The sequence below is a fragment of the Chaetura pelagica genome, unplaced genomic scaffold, assembly GCF_000747805.2.
Source record: "Chaetura pelagica isolate M959 unplaced genomic scaffold, ChaPel_1.0 scaffold479, whole genome shotgun sequence".
NCBI lineage: Eukaryota > Metazoa > Chordata > Aves > Apodiformes > Apodidae > Chaetura > Chaetura pelagica.
This window is the reverse complement of record NW_009954537.1, coordinates 421,523-447,852: the sequence shown is the minus strand read 5'-3', so window position 1 is coordinate 447,852 and position 26,330 is coordinate 421,523. Positions and strand designations below refer to the sequence as shown.

At 39.9% G+C, this 26,330-nt stretch overlaps 1 protein-coding gene across 3 annotated transcripts in view; it reads right to left on the bottom strand.

Annotated features, from left to right (window-relative positions):
- Positions 1-26,330, bottom strand: part of PARVB (parvin, beta) — a 40,656-nt gene that overhangs the window by 5,426 nt on the left and 8,900 nt on the right. For 2 of the 3 annotated variants that reach the window (XM_010004770.1, XM_010004772.1), the window contains exons 4-12: positions 22,329-22,431; positions 18,420-18,560; positions 17,451-17,566; positions 11,781-11,839; positions 10,041-10,060; positions 8,269-8,330; positions 6,482-6,550; positions 4,211-4,312; positions 924-996 (exon numbers count right to left, since the gene is read on the bottom strand). In XM_010004770.1, coding sequence (XP_010003072.1) covers positions 924-996; positions 4,211-4,312; positions 6,482-6,550; positions 8,269-8,330; positions 10,041-10,060; positions 11,781-11,839; positions 17,451-17,566; positions 18,420-18,560; positions 22,329-22,431 — 745 coding nt within the window. The remainder of the gene's footprint in view (positions 1-923; positions 997-4,210; positions 4,313-6,481; positions 6,551-8,268; positions 8,331-10,040; positions 10,061-11,780; positions 11,840-17,450; positions 17,567-18,419; positions 18,561-22,328; positions 22,432-26,330) is intronic. The other variant, XM_010004771.1, reaches the window with a different exon arrangement.

Below are 26,330 nucleotides of genomic sequence, written 5' to 3'. Positions count from 1 at the left end.
TTCAGTCTCCTTGACCTCCTCATATACTCAATGACTCAGCTCCAATACTCAGAACACTCCTTTACTTTCCTACATCAGTGTCTTTCTTCACCAAATTTTTCACGAGCATTTGTCAAACCCAAATTTAAAAGAACAATGCTGACAGGGTAACTATGCATTTAATATTGTACTTTGCCCTTTTTCCCCAATATAACCAGCACCACTACTTGTTAATCTATTTACTAGCACAATTTCATCTCATTTGAAGTCAGACTGAACATTTCTTGGGGGCTCCTCATTCTCCTTTGTTCTACGGAAGCCACTATCACATATGTAGTTTGTAACACCAGGAATAAAAATTGCTCATTTAGCAGTCATAAAGTTTTAATTCCTCTTTTTACCCCTACTGCAAGCAACAATGCAGACCTCATCATTAATTAATTTCAAGGTTCAGAGACTTTAAAGTAACAACTCAAGCTTTATACTTTTCAATTCTGACTCCCAAGTCCACGTAAATCAAGAAAAGAGTTTGCTACCAGCTCTCTTAAAAATCCAAAAGCCTTTCAGTTATCTGCCAATGAAATCTGATCACAAGAGTCCAAACTAGTGCTAACTGTAAGAATGATGAGAATTAGACCATGAAAAACTTTCTGCTTGAATTGTTTTTTGAGAATACCACTTGAATTTATAATACAGCACTGAACAGCTCTTGTGTTATGCACGAAAATGAGACTTGTCCAACTCAGACAATCTATTCCAGACAAGAAACACAGGTAAGGATCTACCCCAGACACAGACAACAAATCCTTTGGAAAACTGCCGAGGGGCACATTTATAGCTCTGCTTTGTGGCACTACTGCTACTGTCTTTGAATATATTTAGAAATGCACTTGAATATTATGTTTCTATTGTAGACAGTTAAAAGCCACATGGCCTGTCCATACCCTCAGGGCGAGCTTTTGGTTTCTTCAGTCCTCCATCCTGCATCAGCTCAAAAGCAAAGGCAACATTATGGACCTGAAAGAGATAAAGTGCTTAGAATCTCAAAGTTATATAGGCACAGAAAATGTTTAATCAGATTTTTAAAATGCTTTATCCTGCCTATACTTGGCATAGAGAATGGTAATTCTATTTAAATCAGTATTAAATATTTACATGCCTAAGTAGAGCATAAAGTACATGTAAGAGACTAAGAAATGAAAGCCGATTTCATTATAGGGTAACTATTCCCTTTTTGATACAAAGGAAGTAATTTTTTATTTCCAAATTTCAAGTGTAAAAATGTGGTTGGGTACCACATGAAACAGGAAACCCCATCAATCCCCAATCTCACTCTCCGAGGCAGAGGCCAGGATGCTCCCAGTAACAACTACAACAAAGCTGCATTATGTTGAGCTCTTCTTGCCTGAACACAAGATCAACATTTCTGACTGTAAGGCAAGAAATCACTCGTCATCCAGGCAACAAGGAATGTTAACAGAAGTGACAAGGTTGAACTGAGATGAAAAATACACATGGGTATTGTGGGAAACTGTGTAAGAAGAAATAAGGACACTAAAGTGAATTATTTTCAAACATCAGTATTTTCTGCATTATTATCAGCTGCATATTAAGAAACATAAACTTCACATCATCAAGGAGCCAGGCTCCTTGTTGCATGACCTTGTGCAACCATTCTTAGTCTCTTGGTTCTTTGGCTTCCTCTACTTGAAGACAGAGAGAAGTCAAACTAGTTTCTCTATGAAGCAAATGCTTCAAAAAATGCTTGGTGGTGGCAGTTCCTAGACAGGCTGTTTGGTGAACCTGCAAAACAAGCTAGGCACAAGTGTACAGAAAGAGCTTCCTGAACAAGCCACCCAGGGTCACACATGACATGAAGTCAGAGGAAAGAAAATTGAGGAAAAGGAAAAAAAGCAAGAAAGTAGGTGTCTTGTTGTAATCTCTCCTTTGAGGAGCAAACATTGTGGTTTAAAGAGATCTGCATTGCAGCTTTCTCATCCATGCTTACTGAAGTTTAAGCAAAGCAATTTGGATTATGAATTCTGTGCATTTTTGATAGTGCAAGAGACAGTTCTGGAGATACACAGCAAAGAATAAAGATTTAATGAAAGCTACTCCACCTGAAAGTCAGAGATTTACACATACAAAGCCCCCTACAACAAGGAAGAAAGGCCCTGTTCCCTGGCGCTTATAGCTCAGGACTTTATTAATCTCTTTTTATCTGCTACAGTTCCTCCTCATTCATTGGGACAAAGATGAAAATATTTTTTCCTTTCCCAAAAACACAGTCCACCTCTCCTTCTTTGATTCACACATCACCTTTCCTCAAGGCAGTATCAACACAAAACCTGAACATTAGTTCAGGAATACTGGATGCTCTTTATGAATTTACATCATAAGGGACAAAACCATAACTGAAAACAGGTGCTGGCTACAAGACAGCATCCTGCATTTCTACAAGGGCAAAAATTCAAGATACTATCATAAAAAACCATGAGAAAGCTACAAAGGAGAGCTTGTATAAGATGTAATAGATAACTATTTTCCCACTGCTCTATCAAGTTCCTGTGCAGTATCCAACCTTCAAAATTAACTAATCCCCATCTTATCCACAAACTTCATGCCTAAAGAAGCCCCTTTTAACTGGCACTGGATTTCCTGCCCTCATGAAGACCCCTTAAGCTCCCAAATAGCAACTAGTCACCCCTGGAGAAAGTCAACAAGCCCTGTATAACCTAGAGAACCAGCAGGTTCAGCATGTTACCCTAGGTCTGTAACAGTGCTCATTTGGTGCAGCTCAATTTCCTCTTGCAATGCTGATATGATCCACCCAGGCAAAGCTGGGCTATTCTATCATGACCAAGTCCCATCCCTCAGAGAGCATGGACCTTTGCTGAGGGGTGCTTGACAGCAACAACCTGCACTGAAGTCATTATGAAAAAAACACCATTTGAAACAGCCCTTGCCTTACAAAGCATTCGATCTTTGAACTTTTGACAATGTTTCCACTCCTAACCTAGGCATCTCCTGCTCCAGGTCAGCCAACACACTAGTTGCATCCACTCCACTGCAGAATCTGGCAGAATAAAAAGCAAGGGGAGATGAATTACAACAGCACAACCAGGCTCAGAGTATTCTGATACCAGGCACCGAATATACACAGATTGGTGTGTATGTCCAGGAACAAATGCAGAATGAGGCACACTTTTGGTTATGACAATAAAGCATTTGTTAAGCACTCTTCTCATTGTTAGGACTAGGAAGGACATAGGAGCAAGTGAGGGGCTAAGAGTATGAGACATATTTTGTCTCCTTCCATCTCTAATACCCTAATAATGAGTAAAAGACAATCTAAGACTGCAAAGAATCCACTTGTCTTTCTCAAAGCTGGCAGCAAGTTATTCACTCCTTACCAAAAAGAAAGAAGTACCCATAAAAGACTAGCTAGCACATTCTCTCTAAAGCTAAAGTCAGCAATGTTGGGAACGATCCTGCCACGAACACGACACAGAACCAGATGTCTGAGCTCACAAACTGACTTCAGACAGGCAATTTTTTCCATGCTCCCCCCCCATGGGATTGGGACAGCCTTCTTGAATTTAGATCAGCTCCAAGACATGTTAAATGTGAGCACTCAACACGTTGTTTCTAACCCCAGATCAACCCAAGATCATGAACCAGGTACCACCTCTTCCACTACAGTATCTCATTTACATATTGAGTAATGACATTTATTTGCTTGGTCTGTAGGAACATTAAATAAACTACAGAAAAAGAACTAATGGGTATGAGGCAACTGATACTAGTGAGATGAGAGAGTAGTTTTTAGGGATGACATTCTGTGACTTTGGGGTGAAGCTCGATCCATCTCCATGTCAAAAACACTAGGCAATACTACAATTTAAGAAATAATTTTGATTATGCAAAGTACTAGGCAGTACAAAGCAATTATTACTGATTCATTTATTCTATTCATGAGCTTTCGGTGTCATTTGATACTAATAAAAGAGTACCTATCTTAAGTCAACTATGAGAAATTTACCCATTAATTTCACAAGCAACTTTTAGTGATACCAACTACAAAGTGTTATACCCAATGCATCTTTGCTGCTGCTACTGAAGAGAAGAATATATTGGGTTCTGATTTACTGGGCACAAAGAGAAAAGATATCATAATTGGGAAATATATGGTAACAAGGCAAAGAGAATACAACTTGAAGTTTCTACCCACCTTTTGATCAAAACTTTCAGGAGTTAAGTAGAAGTTGTGAAGTGGAACAAAATAGTCTTCAAGGAGACCCATGAGCAAAACCAAGTAAACACCATCTGCAAACTACAAAGAAACACTGATGACATTCCTAGGTGAAAACATCTGTTTTCAGATAAGCATTCATAAACAAGCAGAATAAAGAATGCTTGGCCCAAATTATGCACTTTGATTTCTACCAATATTGTCTGATAGCATGGAAGTGTAAGATGGCTCAGGATTCACAGACTGCTCCTTTCAGGAATAGCAAGGAACTGACAGCAAATTTAACAAGCATTTAGGGCTTTGCTTCATCTGCTCCTTGGATCCACCTATACCCTTGCAATCACCACTGCAGCTGAGCAGGCTAAATCTGTGTTTTCTAGTCAGTCTGTTGATATAGCTGCTTTATCATCAGTCTCTAAAGAAAAAAACACAGGATACAAGGCTTTCTCCCTACATCTGGTAGCATTATTTCTCCTAGTTTCATTTCCTGAGCAAAACAAGGAAGCCCATCAGCTATTGCTGTAGCATTAACCCATGCAAGATCATGTGCCAAAGAATATTTAAATTACTTTCATACAGTAAATAGCTCTGAGCAGAAGAAATTAAAAGCAATTCACCTGGGAGTTACCTACAATTTGTACTCCTTAGTTGTGTAGAGTATATGGTCTGAATGGGCAGGGATTGAAAACAAGATCTTCATCTCCAGCCAGTTACCTATTTACTAGGCTACTGAATACCTTGGGGTATGTCTGTTCTTGCTTTTCCTTACATTCATTTTATTTGCTGAGGAATCTTGCCAACTTCACTACAGTATTTAATAAAGCTTTTTCAATTTAAAAAAAGACAAGACTTCCTGGAAAACATGCTTGCACATTATATACTCCCAGTCATACTTCCACAGTACCTGGTAATTTCAACCACAATCCCTTTTACTTCATGTGTAAGTCTACCTTCACAAAATAATTGTTTTCCAAGTCAAAATAATGTTGTTTACAGTTTCAGTAAATATTAAATAATTCCTAAATACTTTTAGCAATACTGTTCAGTATTCCTACCAGACAGGGTGACTACTTACTGCCTATGGGGGGTAGTGTTATGTATTTCTAACAGACTTCTCACTTGTGATCCTGATACGTCATATGTGACATCCTCTAACCTTTTAAAAAATAAATTGTTGGGTACTTCCAAGGCATTAAGCAACAATTTCTCGTGACAGATGAGACCCAGTCACCCTTTTATTTCAGGAAAGCTATAAACCAGCAGTGAATTATTGGTATTAAACTAAGCCAGGCTCAAACCAATTACTCATAATCCTGGTATAATATTCTAGGTGCCGTGTTTATTTCTTCACCAGGAGAAAAAGCCAACCATCTCTCCATAGTTCAGTGAGCTCTGGAAAGAATATCTGCTTCTGCATAGCCAAGCCCCTGCCTGAAAATTGCTTAATTTTATCTGTAAAATGAAAACTATCTTACTCTCAATGAAATTTACACTCAAGCATATCTGGTACCCAGCTTTGCTGTAGAGACTGAGAACTCCTCAGAGTAGATGGTGGTGACTGACAAGTCGCCTCCTCTAGCTTTAAACAAACTAACATGGATACCACTGGCAGAACAGCCAGTGCAGCACAGGAGCTTCAGGTCATTAATCCACACTGCTAAGATGCAAGCACAGTACATGTTCTCCCGAGACAGCAGGGTAAAAAGGAGAATATAAAGGCCTTTGCTGCAACAGCAAAATTGTTTCCAGTCCCACTTTGGTGTGATCAAAGCTCACACTGGTATCTCTGTGATGAACTCCACACTGCAGTCCACACTCCTCCTGAGAGCCCCAGGCAGCCAGCTATTAGAGCTTACATCAGTTCATTATGAACCCTCACAGCCAGAAAAGACACAACCCACCACCCACCCATAACTATAGCAACTGCTTTGCAGCACTCCTCTTTGATCGGAGAGACAAGCTGCCCTGAAATTCAGCCATGTTCTACAGTCGTTAGTAAGACCCTATTACATTTCCAAGAATTTCACCTAGTAATAAAAAATTCAGCAGTAATATGAAGCATGTGTAAACATGAGTGAAGGAAGAAAGAATCAGTGAATGTCACTGCTACTGAAAAGACAGAGCCCTGATCCCATAAATATGCCCAAAGGCAAACGGTTCCATAACAAAGTTTTATGGAGCAATTTACAATTGCAATTTAATTTGCAATTTACACAGCTAATTTACATACAAAAAGACAAAGTCTCCTACCTGGGTTTCTAACTCCGTTACTTCCAAATTCAGTTTATTCAAGTGTTTGTTCACAAAGGTGATCAGAGACTATAAAAGAAAATACCATAACCAGTGATGTTAGACACTGCAGTCAGTACATAACATTTTAAGGCATTTTTTAAAGCTTAATAAAACATGCATGTGTGCTATTTGTTTTTGCATAAATAAGTACGTAAAACTAAAAACAACCCAAGTAATTTTTGTTGCACCATATGCCAGAAGTCACCAGATGGTGCTATTACATACAGCTTACTATTTATTTTCCCTAGTACTTAAAGCACACTATAGTGTCTGTGGGAAAAAGCTGTGATGACATTGATTCTTCTGTAGGTTCTTTGTGAAGATGAAGTAGGCAGTAGGTGCTTTTAGTGTCCACATTATCTCTCCAGGTTCTTGGAGAAGATCTACTGCCTGGGAGCAAGGCATGGTTATGGTAGGGGGATTTAGGTTATGGTTGGACTTGATGATCTTCAAGCTCCCTTTCCAAGCATGATGATTTTGTGATTCTATGATGAGCAGCTAAGACTCCCAAGAGAAGATATTAAAAAATAAACTGTTCTGCACACACCTCTGTTATGGAGTGATGTGTACATAACAATTAGCAAATTACAGTCATGATACAACCCAAGTCTGGCACTTCTAGTCCCACAGGAAGCAGACATGCAAGATCCTGTTACTAGGAGCCAGATACATGCTGATGTATTGAAGCACAGAGATCTGCCAGCCTGCTTACAACACTCACAAAAGGGACACAAAGTTGGGCGTAAACACTTCTATTGTGTGGGTAGAGTTAACTTAATCCTCTATCAACTTTAAAAACACTCTTCTAGAAGAAATTTTAGACTGGAAAGATAAAATCTTCAAGAGACTTCAAAGCATTATTATAAATGCATACATCCTCTGTTTCATACAAAGTAAAGTGGCAAATTACAACACTGATCTTTGAATACTACTGTTCTAATAAACAGCTGAACAGCCATGTTAGAACTAGCAGATGGAACAACATGGAGTCACTTCCTTGTATGTTCTCTAAAACTAAGAAGAGCTGGCAGAAATCAACAGTTCCTTTACCCCTCTGCTCTGCCATGTCAGGACTATGTCTGGAGGTGTGCTTTGCAATGGTGCTCAGCCTTGGAGGACAGACCAGAGGACTATTTGAATTAGTGTTAAGCAGAAGAGCCCTGGGACAAGAGCAACTCTTCAGTAAAAGCTTTACATTTAGCAAAAATATTTATGGCTGAATGACATTCCAGGCTGCTGCTGAAAGTATCTTCCAGTTGTGGAAGATGACCATTCAGTACAGGAATGAGCTGAAAACCAAACACCCAGTGCATCCTGGGGAGGCTATGGCTGAAGACACATGTGAGTCTGGCTGCTGTTGAGCTGAGCAAAGGGATCACCACCAGCAACTGCTCATTAGCCTACAGCCCAGTCCCTCCTCACTGAAGGACAGCACCTGGGATCTGTATATGTACAATTGTCCACCCAGAATGATCTGTACCACTGCAGATACTTTGCAGAGCAGCTTTTTCTAAAATTGGATTTAATCTAGCAATGCTACCTAGAAAAGCCTTGGCTGACGCAAGAGAGTAACGACACAAGCCTGACCAAAGCCCTGGCTTTGAAACAGTGAGCTTTGGGGGATAAACAGCCTTTTCACTATTTCAGAATCCTCTTCTGCTGTTTTCCAGATCTTTCTCGCTATCTTTCCAACAGCATAAGGAAAAAAGCAATGTAGAAAAGAAAACCTGAACTTCATTCTTCACCTTTTTGACTACGCTGAGTTTGTCTGGTGCATGATCAAACAGTGTGTCAAAGGCATCACGCTCTGGTTATAGGGGAGGAAAAGAGAAGAATCAATACACCTCCAATAGCCAAGTGTGGGAAGACAGTTATATGTCCCAAGATTAAAGGTCCTTCTCAGAAATCCAGGTAACAGAAACTCAAGCTAAAAGCTATCACTGTATTTTGGTGACTAACTAAATGCCCAAGCAAATTCCCCAAGAAATTTGAGAGGTAACTGAAAATAAACAGGTAATTCATTGATTTCTTTTTTCTTCCATTCAATAATTGGAACACAAAATATGTGAGTGGAAGAAAAATTAAAATGAAACACAGATTTGGACTATGCTTCAATCCTAACGTAAACAACAAGCCACTGAAACATCACCTGGTTTTGGTGCACTACAGCTAAAGTGATAGCTATGGTTGCATCCACCAATCAGTGTCAAAATCAGATATTCATTTGGTTAATTTACAATTACTCATAATACACCTGACTTCAGTAAAGCTTAAAACTGAACATAAGTGAAATCTCATTCAGTATTGTATGAAGATTTAAACTATGTTTAGACCTTCAAAGCATCATATAACAGTATCTAATCCAATCAAAATCTACTAAAAATTAGTGCAACATTTCACATTTTGGCAGCTTTGGGCTGACTGAAATTTTCCAAACACTGAGTTTTTTGGATGACAACTGTCACCATCAGGTAAAACATGAAAAAATCAGAAATCTGACCAATTGTAATTGCTTTTTAAAAAAAAAATAAAATAAAAATGCTGGAAAAGTGCCTGAGTATTAAGCTGATAAAATTTTAAACATAGTTTTTAGCAGTTTTTCCAAGTTCAAATAATTTTTATTTACAGAACACATTTTAGTAGTTTTCTATTGTTAAATAAACAAATGTATTTATTCACTGAAATATGTTATTTAGCCCCTATAGCCCATGATATTACTTATTTTCAGAGTACCTTGTTAATTATTAATGAAGATGTTCTGCAAGAGGAGAAATGGTCACGTTCACATATTATAACTGGAGAACAGAGAAACTAAATGACTCGTTCCTCAGTGCACACAGGCCTTTACAGGAGCCCACATCTCTTTGGTGAGCAGTGACTTAATGCCAGTAACAAAACTAAATGCAAAGAGAGAAGTCTCTTGGCAGCAGCACCAAAAGAAATGGGTTTTGTTTAGAATACCAGATCTACAGTTGGTAAGGTCTAAACTCTAAAATCTAGTGAACATGGAGGAGGGAAACATAATCCATACAAAGGAAGTAGAGAGGGCTGCTGACTGGTCACTGAACGCAGACAAATAAACTGAGCTATCTTAGACCTCATGCCATACACCTTTACTTCAGTGATTTCCATCTATTTATTTATATATAAAGTAAATGGTCACATTATGAAGAAGGTGTAACTCCTATTGCTGGAGGTTGCAAGGATTTCTACTTGAAAGTCAGTAACAACAGTACTAGGAAATATTGCCTTGTGCAGCATTTCCACTACTTGTTACTTAAAAACGAAAACAAATCCATGGAGACCAGTCTAGAGAGCACAAGAAGTTATACTGGATCATCTGGTTCTACACATTATGCTCCATATCTGTGTGGAGCAACAAAACCTGTCCCCATGGTACATTTCAACCCTATGAAATTGCTCAATTCATTGTCTTGATCTAATGAAGAAAAATAGACAAGATTTCCGTGCATGACATAAGTTAATAAAAGTAGTCAAAGTCAACTTTGTTACTCACCAAATCTTCCCATCATCATCCTGCAAGTCAGAGCATTCAAAAAGATAGGGTTAGTTCATGAAGAATCACTTTGAAAAGGCAAGGCCATGGGTTTAATGGGCCTTTCCTGCCAGATGCTGAGGGCTAACCACTCCTACCAAGTCAGGAGCCTGAGCATGTCACAGACCTGACCCAACGTGCTGCAGCAACGTCCCCAGCAGACCACCAGTGATGCCAGGGAGATACATTTTAAATGAATGGAAATGCATAAATATGTTTTGCACATAAATGTGATTTCTTGTGCAGAACTATTTTTATGATGAAGAGAGAATGAACAAAAGTACTTCTTTCTATGGTTTCCACAAATAGAGTCATTAGATACTACAGCACAGAGCTCAGGAGGGAGGCTATCTAGCACACTTTAATTTGTTTCTTCTGAAGAGAGAAAACATACATCAGATCTGGGTATTATGTAAATAAAACTGCCACAACTTATTTATATACACAGCCAGCAACATCATCAGACATATGCAGATGTTTATCAGCTGAGACTCAGGCCCTGATTTGCAGAGGAATTTGAAAGTATTCAATGAATGTTGGGATTCTGCTGATCATTGCATTTTCCATAGCTACACTTATCTTTGGGTATGCAACAGCAAACCTTTTAATATTGTGTAGTACCAAGTAACTTCCTAAAACACATGTATAAACACACATGCAAGTCTGTAAGCATCTTTCTTGCTAAAAAATTACTAAGCCCCACTCTGCAGATTACCTCTTCTAAACCACATCTGAAGGGGAGGACAAGCTAACTACATTGTTCAAGGGCATAGGAGTGAGGGGAGGAGTTTTGGCCCAGAAACAGGAGGCTGAGCTCTGATCCTACAAAAAACACCATGAGATCTTTAATGTCCACATAGAGATATTATTTCATTTTTGAGTGTTTCCATCTAAAAGATCTTCCCCACTGAGCTAGCCAGATGGTACTTCATTTATCTTCAGTCATGGAAAGCTGAGCCAACTCTACAGGGAGCCAACACACTGATAAACTGAAGGAGGGCTCATGTACGTCCCTCTAAGAGTTGCCTTCAGGCCACACAAAGGAAAAACAGCTTTTATTTGCAGCCAAAGTGCATGTCTAGCCTTCTCCTCATAAAAAGAGGAAAGTGCATGTCTAGCCTTCTCCTCATAAAAAGCACTATAAAAACATAAAGTAATCTGTAGCAAAAGATGGAGAGGGAAGATGTTTATTTATTTAATTTGGTTTTGCTGAGCTCTTGTCCTGAGGTACTACTGAAAGCAGAGCTCATGTCTCCTTACAGTTTAAACAGGGTATCACTTCAGTTTTGAGATGGTTTCAAATAACTGCCTTTGGTGAAACTAATTCCTCCTCAAAATACCTACATGAACCACTCAGTTGAAAAAGGCAACAGCACTGGGCAGAAATTAGTTATATATGGCTACCCCTGGAAGGCAGGGGGGGAAAAAGAAGGTCCACAAAGGTTACTGTCGATGAACTATTCCATTAAAAGCTTCTGTAACACAAGAATGTCAAGACACTTTTCTTCTTTGTAACGTATTTCAAAAGACCGAGTTACTTCTATATAGTTAAAAAAAGCTCAAGTCAGGACAACCACACAAAGGGATTTTATTAATACAGCCAATTTTAGGGGGGAGGGTTAAGCCTCTCTTTCATCTTTGTAAATAATCTCACATCACGCACCACAGACACACTCCGAAGCCAAAGCATTTTAGACTTACTCTGTCGTAGTTGTCAGCTCCTCTGTAACATGAGTGGTCTGAAGGAGGCCTTCACGTTTCTGGAAAGGGAGTTAGAAAGTGAGACAGCATTAGGAAATGAGAAACTCATTAGGTGCTCTGCAGCATTCAGCATCTTTCAAAATCCCCAAGGAGCAAACAGGATAAAGGGTGCTAGTTACATTTGGTAGGGGTGAAACAGCTGACACAGGAGGGCTCACTCCCAGAACAGTGGCACTTATCAGTCTGACAACCAAATGGATGTTTGGGAAATGTGTGTGTGTGTGTGTGTGTGTATGCACATATTTTCAGCCAACAAACTTGCTAACAATTCTCCTCCTGAGACCAGAGTCAACACCGTGCCTGGAACACAACTAACAGTGTGAGCCCAGCCACGAATTCCCTAAGGGCACTTGTTCATGTCATGGTGTCAACCAACAATTTGACACAATCAGCAACCAAGCTCTCCACAGAGGTCTAGGGCTGAAATAACATGGATGGCTGCCCCCAGGCCAGGGCTCCAGTGTGTCAGCAAAGCTCCCCGGGCATGAGAATAGCTCTCCTACAGCAGGCATGTTACTGAGCCCACCAGCCACATGCCTGTCAGGAACACAGACACCAAGGAAATGTAGGGAGCTTAAAAAATCCAACCAGTGATTTCACAATTAATAGTATTTCCCTGTTACAGGGTTTACTCTTCTTGGGATAATTTTCTGCATGAATAAGAAGCCTCCTACCCAACAGAGAGCTGGCATGCAGTGAGACTCAGTTTCAAAGCAGCTTCCTCGGCTCTGTTAAGACACAGCCCCCTGACACAGGTGGAGGAAAATGTTTCTGAGCCTCTCCAGAGCTTTAGAAACACAACATGTGCCTCTTGAGGCTGGAAGAGCTTTTACCCAAGTCAAAAACTTTCTTAACACCTCTGGAGGTCCCTTCCAAAACTATGGGATGGAGCCTTATGCCTGAATGAAGGAATTTGTTTCTTCCCTCCTCTGTACTAAAAAAGCTGAGACAAGAGCTCAAATCTCAGCAGCCATCTAGGAACCAGGTCTGTCAGAATGACTTACAGCAGAGTTAATGAAACTGCTAGCTCAGGTAAGCAGGGGAACCACCCCCTAGGCACAAGTTTCATATACATATGTCATCTCAATAATTTTTCACCAGCCGAACCTCAACCAAGAACTGATTAGGGAGAACAGCTTTGAAGAGAAACACATCCTTCCCCAGAAGCAATCTAAGGAATAAAAATGGAAATCTAAAAACCAGTGAGAGGAACTCCTGCCCTCCCGCTCCCTACTCAAGGAAACGAAGGCAGTGCTGCTTTCTCAAGCCACCCCCAGGGAGCCTGGCTGAAAGCACGGCAGAAGCTGTGGGCTGTGCTGTTCCAGCTCCATCCCTGAGCTGAGCCCTGTGCTGGAGCTGCCAGCTGGCCTTGTCTTCACAGCCCCTCACTTCCCTATCATGCACACATCTCATCCTGCTCCCCCTGGGGAGCTACGGGAACGGCGCCAGGAGGTTTGGTGGAACGAGCCAGGATGACAGCATGGATGAGGAAAGCATCTGACAGGGCAATGTTTTCCTGCATACAAAACAATGTTGTCTTTATTCCACCCCACCACGTCTCCACTTTATCATCACAGGTTTCTGGACCTTCCAGACATCACGTACCTCAGGGAGAAGATGCTCCAAACTGTGAACAAAAACTCAGTAAATGGTGACTGGTGATGAATGCCTCAAAATGCCTGTTAAGAAAGAGGAATGGATGCCAATACTGACTCCCCAGGAGGTGAAAATGGGGGCATTTCTGCCTAGCCCCCTCTGAGGCAGCTGAGCATGCTGCTCACACAGCAAGCCTAAATCCTTTGGGCTTGTAATCCAAAAGCAAATGTCATTCTTGGATAAAACTGATTCCTTGCACCGCTGCCATCAGACATTTATTCTTCATCCTACCTTGCCTCTGACCTTTCAGTCTGCAACTCAGACTTCAAGGGAATTACTGTAAAAATACCTCAGATCTCCCAGAGCCACCAAGGTGAGACACACTGTAATTTTAAAAATAAGGATGAGGAAACCTAAGCGCAAAAAGTTCAGTTCCTGAGCCTTGTAAAAACAACCAAAGCAGTAAGCCTTAAGAACAATTTTTACTCTTGTTTCCGAGAGTGTTTTGTTCTCCTGAATTAGGGTATTTCTTCCTCATCAGGCAGTAGAATCAGCTAGAAGGAAATTCTCAGGATTTTCACTTCTCACTGGAAGCACACACAGAAACCACAAAGTTTCTCTCCCCCCTGCCCTCACTGAGGAGGCCTGGAATAACAGGCACATGCTGAGTGACACCAGTATTAAAACATGTATCATCTTAAACTCCTAACTCAGCACTTGCAGCAGCTATCAACAGGATCTTAACTGGAAGACCCACTTAAATCCTTGCTCTGCTAGGACATGATGTATAACTTGGTCATACATTGCCATGGTTACAAAATTTTCTATCTCACACAAAAGCCACCAAGAAAACCAGTTCTGAAGGTTGATATTAAAAAGGTTTGAAAGCAACTAGGTTTCAGCAACTCTGCCCTTGAGAGGGACTACCTCATGGCACTCATCAGGAAATAATATGAACAAAAGTGTTTATATTATAACCCAGTCTGCTGGGTTAGTCTTGTAGTTGTTCCAGGTAATGTTGACAGACAAATAGACCGGCAAAGGTTCTTCCTGCCAGGGAAGGTAAAGCAGAAAGTTCTTTCCAAAACTTCTGTGGGCTTCTGAGCAAACTATACAATGCAGGAGCAAAAAAGGAGGGTGTATTGTTTGACAGAGAGAGATCTTTCTTAGAATCTAAATTAACTGTTTTGAATTTTAAAAAAATACAGCAGCTTAGGAAAGTCTCAGTCTGTCACCTCAAGATGTTAAAGGAAGAGAAGAATTTAAGGGAAGGGCAGAATCACCAGTCTGTGGAGAGATGTTGATAAATATTTTCCAAGTAGCACACTGTTGTCTTAATATTATCTCATTTTATGGAAAAGGACACTAAAAACTAGAGAAGAAAAAGCCCACAACACTTACACAATGTTCTGCATTGCTCTGAGATGGGCTATGGAAATGCATACAACTTGGCTAAGCAGTAACTTGCTAAACCAGTATGACTCTTATTTTCATAGCATAAGCACAGCCCCTCTGGGCAAAAAGCACCTCAGGCATCTGCACAGTGTTAAGGACAGCTCAACAAACCTGATCGTGATAATCCTAAGTGCCAAAGTCACCCGTGAAAGTGAGACTTAACTAGTTTTTCAAATTTCAGTGTGGGTGTATTCTTGTGCAATACTCCCACAACATCTTGCAAGGTTTTCTGACTGCGGGGTCAATTCTTCAAAGCTTACAAAGAAGTCACTTAAACTGATGATTAATCCCCTTATATGCATATTCAAGCAAGAAGAGGCATTTAAACTAAGACCTCTCAGAGCAGACATGTTAACTGTGCTCTAGTCTGACAGAACCCTAATCATCATTGAAATCTGTAATAAGAGATCACTTAACATTAAATTGATAATGCTAATAATAATAATAATAATAATAATAATAATAATCGGTTTCCTACTTGGATTAGTAACATTAACTTCATTACCATTCTTCTGTTTGTCATTAGTATCACAAAGGCTAAGTAAGCTCCATTTAAAGAGACCTAGGTTACTGAATCAGTATGTATTTTTAGTCCAGATTATGGATGCTGAACTATAAAAACTCAGTGTATCAAACTATAAGGCAAAGGTTATTGTTCCAGAAGAAACATGCTTTGGTTTATACTGTGCCTTGCTTTCCAGGTAAATAAACAAAGCTGAAGAGTTGCAAGCTTTACCTAGCAGTGGGATAGGGGGGCTGAGACAAGCCTCCTCTTGCATGGGGCCAGCTCAGGTAGGCTCAAAGCCAGCAGATGCCATAACTATCTCCAGGACTCCAGGCTCTAGGTTCAAGAGCTTGCAGCCTTTTGAACTTAAATTAACTCTCATTGTACCACTGCTCTGACATCTTCAGGCACTCCGTTGGGGACCTAAGAGTTGCTCTTCACCTTTTCTCTCTTTCCCCCTTCATTTCAACCTGTCTTCACCTCAGCTTCATCTGGTCTCAAGATGCAGGGACTCTGGTGGATCAGATGCTTTTGGCTGGTGTCTTCCCTATATCACTCCAACAGGAAAAAGTTGTGAAAACACCTTTTCCACAGCCTTCCTCCTGCACAGAGGTAGAGAGAGGGTCCTGAAGATTGAACTAAGGACAAGTAAAAGGAGGCTTTACTTCTTTACTTAGGGTTTTTCTTCTGACTTACCAGTTACAGAAGACACTTCACTGTACTGAAGAAGCTTTCTAGTATTGGGGTATCAGAGGACTGTTTCCCACCTTTTTACATTTACATTTTCCTCCTTAAGTTTCCAAGACAGTCAAAAGAAATGTAAACATAGTCTCCCATTTACATTCACGTACCTTAATACCTAACTCACTGTTCTTGAAAGAACTACAGCAGCCTGAAAGCAGTTCAAAATCACCTCTTTTAAGATAATACATTTATTGTGAGTCAGGGAGTATCCACCAATTTACATCATTTACATCACACCCTGCACCTCTAGAGCATTCAGGCAGGCAGCCTGGAAAATGGCATTATCTAACTGTAAAGCAAAATGTCTAATCAACTACCACGCAACTGCTTCTTGTAAGGGGATCCACATCTGCAAAACAGAGCCTGAGATAATTTTATCTTCTTTATTCTTGAAAGGAAACCTTCTACAGCCTGACAGCTCTAACAGTAAATGGCACATACAGAAAGCCCTTCCACAGCCTGCTGCCAGCAGCTGAGCCTGCCTTGCAACAACAGCACTGAGCACCACAGCAAACAGTGACAGCATGATCAGAGTGCCAGCTGGAAAAGCACTGCCTGGTGTTCCAACAGCTGTTGAGAAAAGCTGGGTTTGCATGCTACAGGAGCTTCAGTAGGTATAGAAGGCAAGATAACAACCAAGAGTACATAGGCTCTGAAAGTAGTGTCTTTGTAGAGTGAAAGGAAATGGTCAACACCAAGAAGAGAAAGGAGTAACTAGAGCAATATCTAGGTCAGGAGGGGATAAGTCAGGGGTCCTCATGTCAGACCTCTTCTCCATATCTAAGAAAAGCTAACAAAAATACAAGGCTGTGAAAGACATGATGAAAATCTGTTAGCATGCCAAATAAAACATTGTGTCTAAGTCTGCATAATAAGTCACTAAGGAAAAACATCAGTAACAGGCTTCCCAGACTATGGAGATTCCACATGCTGACACTCCTTTCTATGCTGTTTGTGTTTCAATGGCTTTTCTACCACAACAACAACAAAAAAAAAGCATGGCAAAACCCTTTTACTAAAGTGCCACACATTACAGACACAACTCTCTCTTATACAAAATCCCATCACATGTTTTTAGCTTGATATTGCAGTAGCAAATGGTGGTTCCAAACAAGATACAATGCCCTCAGGATCACTTTAAGCACACCAAAAATGCATTCCCAGGGCTGGGACTCGCTAAACAACTGGGACAAGAATCTTCTACATGACAAGAGGTGGAGGGGCAATGGATGGGATGAGCCCAGTACTGCAAAAGCAGAGTGAGAAATAGTGGTTGTTCTGATCAGTTTCTCTTTTGAGTTCATACTCACCCGTACAACTACCACCTGTACAGCCACGTGTTCAGGCAGTCGAATGGGAGCCCGGAAATGCATTGCCAGTGCTACCAGGAGGTGTAGGATGGAAATCAGATTCTTGCCATGGATTGCTGCAAGGAACAAGGAAAACGAAGTAAATCAAAGAATACTGATGTCCTCTTTTAAAACAAATAGCTCTGATAGAAAGGCAGGAAAAAAGCAGTGAAAAATACCTTTGGTAAAGAGTCTCTTTTTAATCCTTCTTCCTCTTTTACCTAAATTAACAAGTTCTACAATATAGTTTCACAGGTAACAAAGCCTAGATTGAACACTCCCTGTAAGTTAAATGCCTAACTGAGGAGCCCAAACACTTCAGCTCCCTCTCTAGTCAATGAAGACAGACAGACTCAATCACTCACCTTCCACTGTACTGAAGAATACTGGAGAACGATGCTTTTAGCAGACTTCCAAAGTGTTAACACAAGCTTTCCTGGCTGCAACCCCACCCACTATCTAGGTGAAGGGACTTCTCAAGTTCCCTTCTTACTTTGAGACTGCAACAGGCTAAGGGCACTTTCTGCTTAGCCTGAGAGAGGCTGCATCCTCCAGTAGGATGCAGCATCCTTTTACTCTCACTGTGGTGGCCTGAAGGGTTAGAACACACTCCAATACTTGAATGACTAACATTTTTCACATCTGCAGGGATTCAAAATTCTGGAAGCAAACAAAAACCTTCTAATGAAAGCCAACCCTTAAAGGAAAAAATTACTTCAATAATCCCATAGCCATGTATATCTGCCCTTAAACAAAGCCACAGAAGAAGGTACCAGTTACAACCCATTATATGGTTGGGGTAGCACCCTCTACACAAATAAATGAGTCATTTAAAACCCACGCTGCATCACAGAGGATATGATCAACCTAGTGATTATCATACCCTCCTTGCCTGCAAAGCTGAGACAGAAAGCACAACAGAGCCCTTACAGTCAACGTTCCACTTGATTGTCCAGCCATGGGGTCGGAGCAAATCATGCACAGCTTCCAGGACTGTCTGTAACTTCTGTTTCTGGCCAATCTCAGATTGTGTCACTTCTGCCACGTTCAGTTTACGGTCAGCCAATTTTTCTGTATTTGAAAAAAAAGAACAGCAAAAAGAACAGGCAAAAATCAGATTTAACAAAGGCCTGGGTGATAATAACAAGCACAGAGCACTGGGCAGAGCTGGACTTTGCTAGAAATTTTCCAAGATAATTCTTTTCCTCAGAAAGCAAAATAGCTGGAAGCAAACCTTTTATCAAAGTGTGTCAATTCCAACAAAACCTGTCACAGAAAACTGGCAAGGTCTGGCAGAACATGCTCAGCAATAAGGTGTCAAAATATATAACAACTTTCAGATAGGCACCAAGTTAGTAATAACATTTATTGTGCCTCCCATTTTCTTTCACTACTGAAAAGCATTTGGCACAACACAGCCTTCACTACACAAGGAATCTGCTCAGGTTTCATGGGTTTTTTTAATAATAAGTTCATTTAGGAAAAAAAAGGGGAAACATTGTGTGAACGCTTAATTCAGCTTGATAGGCTTTATTTCAGGTTAGCTGAAGGCACAAACTTAAGCTAAAGCAAAGTTTGCTTCCTCAAACCATCAAGTCATACATCCCACAGATTTGTACTGGCTTAGTGGAACTAATCTAAAGAAAGAAGTAAATTGGTATAATATTCTCATGTTGTTATGACATTGTCACTTGATGGTTGATTACTTCCAAAAGTGAAATACTGCAGAAAATTTGGTAAAATGCCCTTACTAAAATTTGAATTCTGTTTCTGTAACATAATTATTTGTTACCAAAGTTACAGACAACTAGTCCATAGTATGTATTCTCTTCCTCTGCATTGTGGCCTTTGCCAAAGACACAGGAGGTGAATTTCTCTAACAAGGAAAACAGAAGAAACAGAGCTAAGGAAGGTAGTGTCCTCCAGCCACCAGAGCCATGGGAACAGCTGATCCCCCCTCTCCCTCAACCAAGGAGAAAAAAGTGGTTAAACTCACTCTGCTGCTGGGTCTAGGAGGTCAGGACTTGTTGAACATACTCCAATTATATATTATTCCAGTTTTTAAAATAGAAAAAACATCACCAGAACTGTTTTCACAAAATGGGATGGGCTTCCACTCAAAAGATTCTTTCAGAAACATTTCAGAGTTGTCAAAAGTTATTATTTCAATAATGAAAATATGTTTGCTCTAAAAATGTTTCTTCTGGACGTTTCAACTAGCTGAAGAGATACATATATATATATTTTTTATTTTTATTTTTTTTAAGTTACAAAACTACAAGAGCACTTTAATAACACAAAACAACCCAAACAGAAGAGAGTTGCAAGTTATTGACTCACAAATACTGAATGTTTTGATAGCTTCCATCAATCTACGGTAGGAATTTGTTATCAATATCTGAATAATATGTTTTAAACTGACTAAAAAAACACATACAAATATTATTTTACACATTAAAAAGCCCACCTTATACAACAGGATTAATTTTCTGATCACCTATTATGACTCCTCTCTATTCTCAGCCTAGTTGAGCTGCCAGTCAGCAAGCAGAAATGTATTTCCTTTCACCCTGCCACTAAGTGTACCATGTCCCTCCAGTCTCTCTGAGTGGCACTCCTTGTACCTTGATAATCTCTTACTAATCTCTTACTATTTAATAGATAATTACTGATTAGTAATCAATTACTTATTACCATTACTATTACATATTACTTCATGTTTTCTTTTATACATAACTATAATTTATTACATTTATATGTATTTTATGAAAATATGAAATATATTGTATATAGACATAAATTATATTAAATTATTTTTATTTTCTATGTGATGCATTGTATATTACTTATACAGTATGTAAATTATTATATATCATATACTTAATATATATTATATATACTATATATAATAGCATGTTATACTATTATAAATTGTTAGTTATTATTGCTAATTATTAATGATATTACTAATAACTAATTATTAATTAGTTGTTGATTGCTAATTAGTAATTGCAATTACTAATAGCTAATCTGTTACTCCAAACTGCTTCAAAATAAGCCCACTGACAAACTGTTGTCTTTCATTGGTATTTTTTGGTCTGCCTATCAAGACAGACCTGCTTAAAACATCTCACACACACAAGGAATGATAACTACTGCTTGAAGCTTAATGACCCTGGTTTGTTATCATCTCCTGCAGGCACCAGAGAACATGACTTGCACAGCAGAGGGCTGACCTAACTCTCAGGCTTCAAGCACCAGGGGCACGGCCACAAGCCCGACGGGCTTTGCCTCTTTCATCCATGTGACAGCAGGAAGGCTGAGAGATTCAGTAAGTCAAGTTTTGCTGAAGAAACCAAGACATCACTGAAGAACAAAACAAGATTGGGATGAGCAGTGATAGCTTCAAGTCAGAAGAGAAACATCTTCAGTCAGAGGCCCAACAGTAAGAAAATGAGGGAAAAATAGTCCAGTTTAAAGTCCCAGGCAGCCAGACATACGTGCCCACCTTTTCTTCTATAAAGATATGCTAAGTCCAACTGAACTACATATAGAATCATGCAATGGTTTGGATTGGCAGGGACTTTAAAGATCATCTAGATTCAACCCTCCTGCCATGGGCAGGAACACCTCCCACTAGACCAGGCTGCTCAGAGCCCCATCCAACCTGGCCTTGAACACTTCCAGGGAGGGGGAAATATATGTATGTACACCTAAGCACTTTCTTAAAGCCTGCAGGCCTTAGGGTGGAACCAAGGCCTCCAGAGGGAGTATAAGAAAGCAGTGATACCTATGACAAAGGCCTCCAGTGAATGCTGAACCAGTACTGTCTATAGGTTAAGAAGTACAATTGTATTCACACAAATACTCCCGAGCTAAAATTAACTCTACACTCCTGCTCCCCATGCTGTCTGCAGGGTCCCAGCTGCAGTCTAACCAAGCTGTGTTAAAAGTACTCTTGTTTTATTCCTCAAATTGTTCTGGAGGAGTTTAAATTGCACACAAAGTTAATTGCTCCTAACCAAGTTTAAACGCTTGTGAATGCTAATCAAAATGCTGCAGACCTGCTATTTAAGGGGCATATGCAGAAAATTCAGTCATCAGCATCTGTTAGCACCAGTGGAATTAGCACCAGCAGGTCCTCTTGCTCCACTCTAACACATGCATCACACATCCCAGCCCACTCTTGAAAACATGTCAGAAGAAAACTGAGAGCAGCCTGACTTTCCATCAGTGGAAAAGGAGTGGATTTACAATGGCACTTGAAGCTTCATGTCTCTTTGTTTGCTAAAAGCACCCCCATAAATCATAGCATCATCGTAAGGTTTTCTCCATCGTGCTTCTTGCATGAACACACTTATTGCTAAGATGTAAGGGGGTGCAAAATCACAACTGCTTCATTGGGTATAGCCTTTCATTTATCATTTGCACAAAAGTGCACATTATGCATATGTCCTTGCTGCCACACATTCTCTTTTTCTCATTTTTCCCCCTAAAATTCATTCTATCCGGACCTCAAAAAAGCTCTCAGCCCAAAAGAGTTCAGAAGTAAACTACACAGACAAAATTTTGGACTATATCTTTTTTGTGCCAGGTATTTCAGCTGTGTGGATTATACTTAGTCCATGAAACAGATACTTAGGAATCATCTGGACTTTCTCTCCTTTCAGCAGACAGTCTGAGAAGAACAGATGAAGAAGCTGATACTGTAGCTATCAGTGAAACTAACTGCATCCCTGGTGAGATGGTGAGTTACTGCACAGCTCTCCACAGCTTCAGAAGATGCTAACTTGGAGCCCCTTCCAGTCTTCGGGACTGCCTTCTCTTATGTGAACTCACCCAGCAGCTTTTGCAGCACCTGCCCATCATAAAGGTCCTCTTCAAGCTGTTTGACAATGATTCTCTCCTCCACCAGCACATCATTGATCCAGTCAATTAGAACCTGAAAGTAAAAAAAGAAGGAAGCAAATGTCTAAAAACCACTGAAATACGTTCCTTCCATTCCGGGTAGTAATCAGGAATATAAAACAGGGCAAGAATAACCATATTTACGTATTTATGGAGAAATAACAGATACTTTTGCTCGGTTGTGTTTTCATTCAGGTATTGCAGCATGGCAACATTACTGCCCTCTATTTTTCCTCACTAAAACATCCTCCTTATTGCACCAATTCTAAAGCAAGTAGCAACTAGCAGCCCTTCAACAATCATCTCTGCTAGTGTATCTGTTCTACATGTCGCAAAACTCATGCCTTACCTATTTCATGGGAACAGCAGACCTGCCAAGAGATGCCAAGACTCCCACGCTCCCACCATGATCACTGCCATGAACAGATGTAGATTGTGCACCAGAAAGATCTTCAGAGGGGAAAGAGCGAACACTTCTACTAACAGGAGCTGAACAGATGCACTAAACAGATCCCTGCCACGAACAACAGGATGAAGTATTTTATCTTAAGATACTGCAGAAAACAGAAGTCTGTATTCTGTGAAATTTTGGTCAAATGGACAAAATAACCATTCTACAACACATATAATAGTCCCCATAGGCTGACTATTGTAACTATAAAAACCATTCAATCACCTGCAAAACAGGAATGAACATAAAGAATCTTTAAAAAATAAAAGGAACTGAGTTCAGTTTTTCAGGTGCCAAAGATAATAATTGCCAAGCAGTTACAGGAAAAACAGCCTTGACAGTTTGAAGTTGGTAGTAGTGCTTTCCTCCAATTCATAATTTGGAAAATTAAATTACTTTTGGAAAAGTAATATCGTTCTGTGGAAAGAGATGGAATGTTAAATCCTGCTAAATCCTGTAAGAGGAAAAGAGTATTGGCAACCATAGACACACAAACCCCATTAACTAGAGCCACCTAAAGCATCGATCCTCATTTAAAAATTCTGCATTTTTTAATTTCCTTCATAGGAAATTGTGGATTCTTTAAATTCATTTTCTGATTAGATCCCATTCTGCCTCTTCTCAGCAGTCATGATGGCTAAGAAAGTTTGGGCATTTTAATAGACAAGAAACTGGGAAACAAATGCAAAGAAACAAACTATAGATAGGCTTGCACTGGAAAACACCTACTTGGCAGTTCCAGGAAACAGGAGCATTTGTCACAAGAACATTGAAGTGACTCAGTCTGGCTACTGAGGTCCACTGAAACCCTCAACTGGGTTTTGCTAGGCTTAGTATCCATAAATAAATTTACAATCCAAACATGAAATACTAATGCATCATGTACCTCTAATCTATACCTATAGCACTCCCAAAGCATACTGAAAATGTGCAGGACTGAAACTCAGCTCTAAAACTAGTGTAAGTGGCAAATTTTATCTGGGGATAGGGCAACCAGTCAGCTCATGGAAAACAAGGATAGCAACAATGCTCACGTATGTAAATCACTTTTGCCCTCTAAGCTGCCAAGAGGGATGGAAAATCTCAATAATAAAAATTACTCCTCTAAAGAGCTTTCTTTTAAAATAAAGCTTTTCTGGTAAGTTGTTCACTAGTCAGTATCTGCAACTTTTATCAAAAGTGGTCTTTTCTAAAGCATAAAGGAGAGTGGAGATGACGTTTGACATAGACATGAACATAAAAGGATGTTGTGCTCTGCACCAGAATTACTGCCCCACTGCTCCCCTGTGTCTTAGTAGGAACCTCATCGATCACTTGGGCCATTCCCTCTATCAGATGGCCTCTGCTGTGCAGTTGTAACTACCACCACTGCTCCAACACATGCCACCAAGGTGTCCCACACTCTCACATCCACCTAATGCCATTTGCTGTGCAGGAAGTGCTTTATTGCAATGACTGTTCTACCAGTGTCAGCCCTAACAACATGCCTTACACCCCATGGCTGGTATAAAATCCCACATGTAGCTGATGATCTTCAATGAACCTCAGGCTCATCTTCTCGTTCAGTACTTGGAGACTCACAAAACAGCACGCAGGTACATGGAAATGTTTGTTAGGTCATTTAACTTGTCATACATTCATAAAGAGCTGCTTTTCTAGACTCTATAGCATTTGGGATTAGCAGCATGATTTTAAAGCTTTAATACAATACCCCCATGTCCTCAAAAGCTTTGCTGCTCTTTCACGCCTACCCATAGTTACATAAAACATTTCTGAACTGCATCAAATACCCAGACATACACATTTGTAGTTGTAAAATTTCCAGTGGTGATTTAAATTCTGACACATTCATTTATCATATCATTTTTAGGAGAAATGCATGTCTGGTTCAATGAGCCATGTTGCCATTACTAAACGCTGGGTTGAAAATTGAAATTCACCAAGAGGCAAGATAGCGGAAACAAAAGAGCACTATAAATCTAGAAGGAAAAATGAGTCTGCCTGGCCACTTTGTTTTTTAGTTCATGCAGGATGGGTTTTTACACCAAATTTCACCAGCTCGATGCAGTATTTGTGTTTTGCAGGCTGGCTGCTCCCATAGGGGTGAGGCACATTCAGAGTTAATCTGCAGAGATCAAGGGTGTAAGGACTCCACAGTCGCTGCTACACAGTAATGAACAAAATGAAAAACAAGACAAAATACATGAACACATCTGGCACAATTGGAAAACAGGAAGCCCAGCAAAGAAAGCAAACCCTGATTTCAATGACCCTTTTCTCCCGAATTCTGGGAGAACTAGGAAACAAGGGATCAAAGGTATGAAAGCTTAACTGGCTTCAGGGCTGACCATGGAAATTAGTATTAAAAATTCATGTTCAGTCCTGGAAACTGTTGACTAAGCACAAAGCACTGTAAACAAAGAGAAGGCTGCTTGTTTTGAAAAGCAGACCATGGAGCATTTAGGAAGCACGATTTCATCTTGTCACATGTGAAACCTTATGAAAAGGACAGTGGCTTCACTCTGGTTTTCTCTTTACCACAGTGAATTTAAAAAAGCCGTAAAACTAGACACAGAAAAAGGTGACAATTTCTAGGACAGTTAATGATTTACTACAAATGAGGATATTTCCTCATTCAGACAGTATCTAGAGCAGCAATGTTTGAATCCCTGTTAAGTTTAGATGAGGTTTTAAAGGCCCCAAGTTGTTGCTGTATCAGCTATTCTTACAGGTATCTCTGCAGGTAAGGAAAGCATCTTGCAACTGTGACCTGCTGTCTTTTGTCAAGGCACCTTCAGATCGGACCAAATTCTTGCAAGCTGCTGTTCTAAAATTTTTCATTCAAGTACTGGAAACTCTCCTTCATACTATCTCTACCAGAATACATGAGAAAACTCCAGGAAGGCTGCCACTTCCGTGAAATGTTAAAATGTCTTCTTAAAGCCTCTTACTCAATTCCTACAGCCTATTAAGTCTAATTAAGTTTAAGAGACAACCAGCAATGAAGCTTCTGAAACTTTGACCCTTCAGCCATATCTAAACCAGAAGGGGGGGAAAAAATTCCTTCCACCTTCACACCCAATATACAAAGAAACACATGTGAACAAGGAAAGCACACAGAGGTCAGCTTCCTTTTAAGTATTCAAAAGTGAACCCCAAAACATTCTTTATAATTAGTGACACAGACCAACCAAGAGAACTTTATATATTAATGGAAACAGAACTTTAAACAGATTCACATTAACACATAGACTAGAAACCTGACTTTGAAGTATACAATAAAAACCAGGTATCACAGGATACCTCTTTATCCAATCACAAAATACCTCAAACTTGTAATTCACTTACTTTAAGTTAGTTGTGCCCTTGTCACTTGACAAATATTGGGCAATGAAAAGAAGCTCACACATTTCAGACACTAGAGTATTTTGTGAATATACTATTTATACACATATTTAAAGAAATAGATAACCCATCTCTCT